At 43.4% G+C, this 9620-nt stretch overlaps 1 protein-coding gene across 1 annotated transcript in view; it reads right to left on the minus strand.

The window, feature by feature from the left end:
* GALNT12 (polypeptide N-acetylgalactosaminyltransferase 12) overlaps positions 1–6607 on the minus strand; it is a 30738-nt gene extending 24131 nt beyond the window's left edge. The window contains exon 1 of the mRNA XM_016146297.2: positions 6228–6607. Coding sequence (XP_016001783.1) covers positions 6228–6592 — 365 coding nt within the window. The 5' untranslated portion in view covers positions 6593–6607. The remainder of the gene's footprint in view (positions 1–6227) is intronic.
* Positions 6608–9620: the final 3013 nt, after the last annotated feature.

The raw sequence follows: 9620 nt of genomic DNA on the forward strand, positions 1-9620 counted from the left end.
GAAGTTTATTCCATTTAAAGAATTGTCTTTTAGTCTAAAATCAGATCCCAACTGTTTTGGATTCAAATTTATTTCTTCTTGTGATGAGAATAAGCAGGAGGACAGAAAAAGCTCTCCTTGACCAGAGTTGGGACTGTCTGTCAGTCCCTCCTCAGTGTTTTGGTTTATGTGTTTTCACTACTCTGTGACAATGTAAAGCCCAAGGCCACTGTTCTCAAATGTCTAGGTGAGCTATTTGTGTCCCCTTAAATCACAAGAAAACTGGGTACCACTTTGGCAACACATACACAGAGCTTTAAAATGTTCTTCTTCTCTTTGCTCTCATGCCACTATATCTAAGAATTTCTCACCTAAGGCAATAATCAGAGAGATACCTTGATGAAGGTTTGCCATAAAAATTTTTCCTTGTAACATTATTTATAATAGCATAAATCTGTTAACAATTTCAATGTCCAACAAGAAATAAAGTGTAGCATGGCTGCATGAAGAAATGCTCCATGGCTGTTCAAAATCAATTTTCATAGAATATTTGACAATAAAAGAAAATGACCACATTATAATGTTAAATTGAAAAAGGAGGGTGAAAATCTATACAGCATTATGCCAATTCTGTACACAACAATGTGTGTGTGCATGCATTCATACATAAACGATAAACAATAGAAAGAAATATGCCAAATGTTAACAGTGGTGATCTCTGAGCAGTGAGATTCTCACTGATTCTAATTTAATTCTTCATATTTTTCAGCATTCCAAAATTATTCTACAATGAATATGCATCATTTTTATAATCACAAGGAAACATTATTTTTAAATAGCTGGATCATATTTCTTTAGCTCCGCATAACAAATGCCTTCATTTAACAATAATTTAATATTCTGTCCTCTCCTTTTCTTCTTGGCCTGGTATCATTTCTCCTTCTTTCTTTAAAACATCCCTTAAAGGCATCCTCCCTCATGACATTTAATATATCCTTCTGAAATGTCTTTAAGCTTGCTTTTGGGAAAAAATACTTTACCCTTTTCCTGACCGAAAGAAGCAGTGCATCCTTCAATTAGAGAGGACAGCTATGAATTACTCAGGGTCCCCTTTTGCCTAGGGGACAAAGGGAAGCTCAGAGCCAAATTCACTGCTAAATCACAGTAAGCCATCCTTTCCTTAACTTTCTGGTATAATTCATATGCTTTGTGAGGGCAAGGGCTGAATTGTTTTTCTCTGGATTCTCAGCATGCCTTGTACTGCACCTGGTAATAACAGAAACGTGTACTGAGTGCTTACTACGTGACAGGCAGTGTGCTAAGCATTTTACACATATTATTCTACTTAACCCACAACAACCCTATCGGGTGGGGACTATCCTAATCTCCACGAGCACAAATACTGCCTTTTTAAAATTTCTGATGGGTTGGTTTAAAAAGCAAAGACGATTAAAATGCTGGAGTAACACGGCATACGAATTGAGAAGAAGGTGATTAATGTTAAAGCATTCTAAGGTCCATAGTCCCTGATTAACTTTAGACCTTGTTGAAATAAATATGTACTTTTAAACTTACCATTAAAAATTAGAAATACAGATAGTCCCTGACTTAACGATAGTTCAACTTATGGTTTTTTCAACTTGATCATGGTGAGAAAGCAATATGCGTCAACTGAAACCATACTTCGAATTTCAGATTTTGATATTTTCCTGGGCTAGAGATACATAACACAATACTCTCTTGTGATGCTGGGCAGCAGCAGGGAGATGATTTTGTCAAACTGTAGGCTAACATAAGTGTTCTGAGTATGTTTAAGATAGGCGAGGCTAAGCTACGATGTTCGGTACGTTAGGTGTATTAAATGTATTTTCAAAATGTGATATTTTCAATTTACAACGGGTTTAATAGAACTTAACTCTGTTGTAAGCCAAGGAGCATCTGTAGATAATATAACTGCCAAATTAGTAGAGAGAGAAAAATGGAATGAAAAGCTATTAACTCATAAAGCAGCATGAAAGAGAAAAACACATAGAAAAAGCATAACAAATAGAAAAAGCATAAGATAAGATGGTATAATCAAATCCTAAAGTATTAATAAGCACAATAAACATAAATGGATATAACTATGTAGTTGAAGTCAAAGGCTGTCAGCCTGGGTTTGTTTTTAAGAACACAAAATCCAACAACACACTATTTAGAGACACACCTAAAGCATAGGCTCATAGAATAAGTCAAAGTAAAAGGATGGAAAAAGTTATCATGAAGATATTAACCAAAAACTGAACATGTTCTAGAATTAAAGTACTAATTTAAAGAAAGGGTGCTATTCTGACAGCCACAAGATGGGTCTAATGAGAATTAATAAAATATCCTGCGGTTTGAAGCCTTGTTGGGGAAGCAAAACAAACATCAGTCTAATCTCCACACTACGTGTGATGTTTTTCCAAAAATAATGTTATCAGAGCAGACAAGCAGGCTACCTCTCTACGAAGAAAAATACTAACCAACTCCCTTCTGCCAACCACAGCAAGACAAACACTCTTTCTGAGTTACCTATTTAGCGCTATTTTGAGACTATCATCCCAGCACCTAAGTCCTGATGCCTGAACTCAGATACACATCTGGAATCATAGCATTAATAAGACTAAAACTAGAGCAAGCATTTAAGAAACGCAAACTCCTGCGTATTATTTACACACGTTCCTAACCAGTGAGTGGTTCACGACTCCCCAGCTACGGCAGCGAACGGCTGGTGTTCACATGCCTGGTGTCTGCACCCACGTGCCGGTGGAAATGCACTGTCCACTCCACCTTTCTCTTCAGCTATACAGGACAGAAAGCAAGTGAGAATGACATTCTAGTGATTACCTTAAGGCTTCTCCGACCTATGAAAAACAAAACATTTTGCAAATATTGGTACAAAATTATCAGCAAACACTTACTTGCAACACGCTTCACAACTATAATATCACCACTAGTTTCAACTGCACTTGGTCTGTTTTTAATCCCCACTTTGTCTAATTCTGGTATTCTCCCACACCCTCAAAAGCACCACCCTTAATCTTCTGAGTAAGAAATCTTCAGGATCTCAGCCAGAAGCTTCCAACCTTAGTTAACATCAGCCTTGGCCTAGGCTCTACCCACAGAAATTCTATTTAATTGTTCTGGGGAAGGTCCCTGGCATCGATATTTTTAAAAAAAATCTCCCAAGGCTACAAACTCAGCTATCTGGCTCCCAACTTTGGCCAGCTCCCATCTCAGAGTTAAAGTTCCCTCTCCTTGCTAGGCTCAAATGAGATGTATATGTGAAAGAATTTTATGAACCTAATACTAACTATATTACCATGCAAGGATTTCTTGTCATTCTCCACCACCTCCTCCTCGATTCAGTGCTGTAACTAACAGAAATAAAGCTGTGCTCTAATCTATCGTCAGGTAACGTTTAGGCTCACAGAAGGGCTAGGGTCTACATCGAGTCTGGACGAATTAGAACCAACACTCCGAGTGTCTCTATCAGTCTGGCACTGTCCAAAAATAACCTCCTGAACAGATGCCAGGTATAGCCACGCCAAACAGTCCCCTGGGGAAGGGGCAGTGGGGGTTCCCAACTCCCTGTCTATGGTAATAGGTTTAGCTAATGTATAGCAAGTCCTCACTTAACATCCATAGGTCCTGTGACTTTACGGAAAACAAAACATAACAAAACCAATTTTACCACAGGCTAATTGATAAAAACAAGAATTAAGTTCCTGTGACATCTCATCAATGTTGTAACAATATGACATCAAACAAAAAGACGACTTCATTTAAAAACATGTGTGAGCCTATGTACATATTCACGTTTTAATATGTTCTCATCCACATACCCATATGTATATTTTTCAAAATCTATTTCTATACCTGGAAAAGTCTAGGATACACAGCCAAATGTTAACAGTGGTTCTCCCGGGGGTGGTGGGTTAATGGGTTACATTTTTCTTTTTTGCTTCTCTGTATTTCCTAAAATTTCTAGAGTGAACACATATTGTTTTTATAATTAAAAGAGGTAAATAATTGCCTCCACTCCAAAAGGGAGGAGGGAATAAAAAATTTGGGTTCTTGATCAGCTCTGCCCAGATCTGCTTGTTACCTTGGCTTTTCCTCTCAGGTTAGATGGCATGCTGCCTCAGGGCCTTCCCTACTGTGACAGTCAAAGATCATAATCACCTCCCTGCTTATTAATTAGAGTCCCAAGGGACCACCCCTCCCATCCTGACTGTGAACTCATACAATCTGCCTTTTCAGCTTCTCTGGCTAAATCCCCAGACCCTTAGTAGGTCCCCACCTCTGTATGAACTATAAAAAAATGAGACTCCATGAAAGACTCTGACATTACTGGACACACTGAAGTTACGCATCAAGGCCTGACCCAGCTGCAACCAACACAGATCAAGCTCACCTTTCCAGCTAGGTAAGGATAACCCAATGGGCCTGGCTGCAGGAATTAAAGGCAGGAGGCATTCACACTCCTTATCAAGCTGCGTTTGGATTAATTTCCCAGAGTCAATGCCACAGCAGGATCTATAAGCAAATCTTGATAGGACACGGGAGCTGTGTCACTATGGAGACGGGATATCATAAGTTCCACAGGTCATACATAATAGTGTTTCAAAGCAATTTCACAAGCTGGGCCAATAAAAGAAGTTGGAACTCACAAAAGAAAAACTTCAACCAATCCTTGGATGATTCTTAAAAGTGACCTCCTGCGTATATTGTTGGTAATAGGGAAGGGAAGGAAAATTAATAAGACTTGAGTACACAGTGTTCCTAGGTGTTAGGTGTTTTATTAATTCCTAGGTTGTGTTATTTCTTCTCATTCCCTATTTTGCAGACAGGGAAACAGTCTCAGAAAGGCTAGATAGCTTGCCTAAGATCACAAAACTGATGAATAAAAGAGCCAGGAGTTTATCTCACATGGGCTGTGTCTGACCCTTGGGTCTGATCTGAAAGCTTCCCCCAGACCTTCACTCAGTGAACACCCTTGGAGTTTCAAGGAGATAAACATGCATTCAATCATTTGCCTGAAGTTGGGGAATTGCTACCAACTCCAACAAAGAAACTCCTCAAGAAGATGAACAGTGAAAATGCCTCAGTAAAAAGCATGAGGCTAGGGATGAGCAGATCCCCACAAAACAAAGAGATGCAAATTCGTCCAAACCAAGGACCCACAGGGCAGGTCCCTTAAATCCTGAAATCAACACAGTGCCAAGGGTGCCAGGAGGGTCACGGTCCCCCCAAGTTCCACCACTTTCTAGCCATCATCTGTCCTCATTGAGCCTATTTCCACACCTGTAAATCTAAAAAGACAAGGATCAGGTAAGGGTGTCAGGTACCAAGGACAGCAGGCTGCCCTATTGGCTTCTCCCTGGGACCCTCTCTCTGAGCCCTCTTTTCCTCAGAGTTTTTAAGGAAGAGCTCAAACGAAGACCTAGAAGATCCCCACCAACGGAAGAAAGGAGAGGTCGGAAGGGCCATCCTCCTCTTGCAAGTCTGTTCCCTTCTCACCTAGGCGGTGGGCACAACGACCCAGCCAGCAGCTCCAACGGGAATTACGCCTCTGACCACACGGGGCTCTGGGCCTGTACCATCCACAGACGTGAGCTGGGCTGGACCACAGCCAGGAGCCCTTCCCAACTGCCACTCCTTCCCTACCTTCCTCCTCAGGTGAGAGGGAAGGAAACTTGCCGCCTCTGACGTGGCCTTCCAGATACCTTTCACCTCACTGCCCAGTGCACCCTCCCCTCCGGTTCATATACGCGCCCAGGCGCGGGGACAAATGAGTGCAGCCTGTCTCCAACTCCAGGAGTCCTTAGCTTCGCCAAGGCGGGGCTATATGGAGGAGCTGGACTGGGACCCAGAAAAGGAACCCAAAGGGGATTTCATCTTAAACCTGCCTGCTTAGCCCCAACCCCCACTTTTCAGGATCGAAGGACACACTTTCTTAAGGGGGAAGGAGCCAAGAGACAACCTAAGAACATTCGTCAATTTCTGACACTTTTCGAATTTTATTTTTTAACTTTCTTGCGTTCCTCCCCCCAACGTGAAGCCTTCCACTGCCAACTCTCGAGACTCAATAACACGCGTGATCCCCAAGTACTTCGAGACCCTATTTCCACCGCATCATTTCAAAGATGTAGGAACTGAGGCCTGGGGACCCCCCCTTCCCCACCCACCCCCTGGAGGGTTCCTCCGGCCACCTGCAGACTCACAGTGGGTTCCAGCGCTCCGGTAGGCGGCGGTGCAGAGAGATGCGGTCGCTAAGGTAGATGTTGATCTGGTGCAGCCGCACGCTCTCCTCCTGCAGCCGCAGCTCCTCGCCTTCCAGCTGCAGCCGCACCGCCTCGCCGTGCGCGCCCAAAGAGTTCTCCTGCACCGGCGGCCGCGGCAGGACCGGGTCGCGCCGGCCGGAGCGCGGGGCGCGCCGAATTCCCGGCTCGGCCGCCCTGGCCCCGCGCTGCGCCCGGAGTACGGAGACCAGCCCGACCAGCGCCAGCAGCACCAGCAACGCCAGCAGCGCCTGCGGGCCGCGCCGCAGCCCTCGTGGGCAGCGCCGCCGCGCCGCGCGCCCCAACATGCGCCCGCCAGCGGCAGCCAGCGACCGGCGCGCTCCGAAGCGGAGGCGCAGCCGGGGACCCGGATCCCGGAACCTCTACGCCGCCCCGCCCCACCTGTGCACCGCCCCCTTCCCGCCCAGCGCATCGGGCGGCAGAAGCTTTGCCCCTATGCCGCGGAGGGTGACTATTTTTCCCCAGTCTGCACTGGGACTTGCAGAGACTTGTGTCTGTCTGTTGGACTGTGTGCATTGTTGAAAATGTAACGGTGTAAAACCTTTAGCTCAGCGCCTGGCATATCGTAAGCGCTCTGTAAATGTTGGCTGCAGAGTTCTTCCATTATCTCATCTGACCCGTACTCAGTCCAATAAGAGGGGTACTAGGATTATGAACTCCATGTTACAGATAAGAAGACTGAGGCACAGATAGGCTAATGGATACCAGGCTGTCAACTAAGGTCTTTCAGGCCCGGCCTAAGACACAGTGGATCTCTTGAAAAACAAGCCCTCCTCTGGCTCCCTAGTAGTCAATATTGTGTTTCTTACACTCACTTTACAGAAGCCTTCAAGAAGCTAATCTAAGGGATGAACTGTCCCCTTAGACACCCATAATATGATCACGCACACCCGGGCCATCCGTTCACGTTAAATAACCCCGTCTTGGCTCCAGGTTTCCCTTTGGAGGATTGAAGGAATAAATGAATCACTGAGATGCTGGAAATATTTAAGGGGTCAAGACTAGAATGAGACCTGAGGCTTTCTCTCAGGGGCGAAATTTTGAGAATGAGCCAAAAACGAAACAACAACAACTCAATCATCAAAATAAACAATATTTTAAAAAAATCAAAATGAATGCAAAAATCCATAATAAAACAAAAAGTCAAAATTTTAAATAAAGGTAGAATCTGTCCCTGTGCTCACCTTGCTCACCTCACTCACCTTGATTCTATGTCTTGATTTTGGTGGGGATCCCATGGACATATATAGTTGTAAAAATTAATTAAATTCTTTAAAATTTATGCACTTGACTTTGAAAGTAATCTCTCAATTAAAAAAGCAAAACATACAAACTAAATTAAAAGACAATGAAGAAAAAAAGGAGAACCCCTGTCCTCCAGGGCAAGCGCTGAAGTCCTCAGCTTGGCAGAAGACCTCAGAATGTGACTCCAAATTCTGCGAAGCCTATCTCCAGCTGCTGGGGGAGGGGAGAGGCAGGTTTTCACCACTCCAGGGCTTTGCACATACTGTTTCCTCTTAGAAAAGCCCTTCCCCATCTGGCAAACGGCTATCCTTCCTTCAAGGCCCTGCCAAAAGCTGCCTCCTTTGTGTAGCCTTTGGCAACTCCTCAGCCTTTTAGGTAAATGTATTTCAAGGTTGTATTAGTCAGGATTCCTCCAGAACCAGTAGGAGATATATTAGAGATTTATTGCAAGGAATTGGCTTATACTATTGTGGGGGCTGGTTAAGCGAGTGCAAAATCTATAGGGCAGGCCATCAGGAAGGGCAGGCTGAAACTTTCTGGTACAAGCTGAAGCTGTGGTCCACAGGTACAGTTTATTTTCTAGGGCATTCTCAGTTCTGCTCTTAAGGCCTTTCAAATAATTAAATCAGGCCCATCTAGATAATCTCCTTTACTTAAAGTCAACTGATTGTAAACGTTAATCATAGCTACAAAACAGCTTCACATCAGGTTAGTATTTGATTGAATAACTGGGGATTAAGGCTTACCAAGCTGATACATCAAACTAACCATCTCTATTAGTTTCCTAGGGCTTTCATAACAAACCGAGGGGCTGAAAACAACAAAAATTTATTCCCTCACGGTTCTGGAGGCTAGAAGTCCAAAATTAATCAGTCCTGTCAGCAAGGCCATATTCTCTCTGAAGGCTCCAGGGGAGAATCTGTTCTATACCTTTCTCTTAGTTGCTGAGGTTACTGGCAATCCTTAGCATTCCTGGTCTTCTAAATGCCCCACTCCAATCTCTACCTCCATCATCATATAACATTCTTCTGATAGGTATCTGTATCTGTATCCCTTCTACTCTTCTAAGGAAACCAGTCATATTAGATTTGAGTGCACTCTAATGACCTCATCTTAACTCGATTACATAGGTAAAGGCCTTATTTTCAAATAAGGTCTCATTCATAGGTACCAAGGATTAGGACTTCAACATATTTTTGGGGGGACACAATTCAATCCATAACACCATCATACTTTGTTACGGTGCTCGGTACATGAGACTGTGTCTAATTCAACCCTGGTCTTGTAACAAAAAGAAAGTAACGGATTTAAGAGTATAAACTGTGGTCACTTTAGGTGTTCAGAGCTTGGTGTAGTGTCAGACACACAGTAAGTACTCAATTAATGGCAGGTTTGTATCTCACACTCACTTCCACAGGCATCTGCTTGAACTCACTGGGCAGGTATTTGATAAAGGGCACAACCTGGTTAAGGGAAAAGAGAGATTATTTCCAAAATGTAACAAACATGATTTTTTTAGATCTTCTTCCTTGGAAAGGCCTCAGTGGTAATCTAATCTGAGAGTTTTCAAAATCCCCAGAAACTCCTGAGGACCACCCAAGAAAGTAAAAAGGAGGCTGACTGGGTGGAGCTCCAGTTCTCCTCCCTGAAACCAGAGCATTGACACATTTATCTGCTTAATACTTTAAATTTCTTTATTAGATTGCAACACCCTCCTTCCTAATTACCAGAGTAATTGGCAACAAGAACATAGGAAGTGTGTTGTCCAGGCTCGCAGCTGGTTAGTGATAGAACAGGAAATAGAATGAAATAAAAAGGTGTGGCAGAAACTGCTGGATGTCTGCCAATATCTATTCTCCTCTTCTTCCATAACGGTAGAACCCCTGATTTTTCATTTGTTTGTATTTCTGTACCCATGGTCTTCCAAAATAAAGATTAGATTTCTCAGCCTCCCTTTCAGCTAGACGTGGGCTATATGACTTAAGTGTACTGCCAATGGGCTGTAAGTGGTTGCGTCAGATGGGGCTTCAGTGTAATGTCCTTAAAGGAAACTTCGTGATCCTTCCTTCA

This window comes from Rousettus aegyptiacus, unplaced genomic scaffold (assembly GCF_014176215.1).
Source record: "Rousettus aegyptiacus isolate mRouAeg1 unplaced genomic scaffold, mRouAeg1.p scaffold_m13_p_3, whole genome shotgun sequence".
Lineage (NCBI taxonomy): Eukaryota > Metazoa > Chordata > Mammalia > Chiroptera > Pteropodidae > Rousettus > Rousettus aegyptiacus.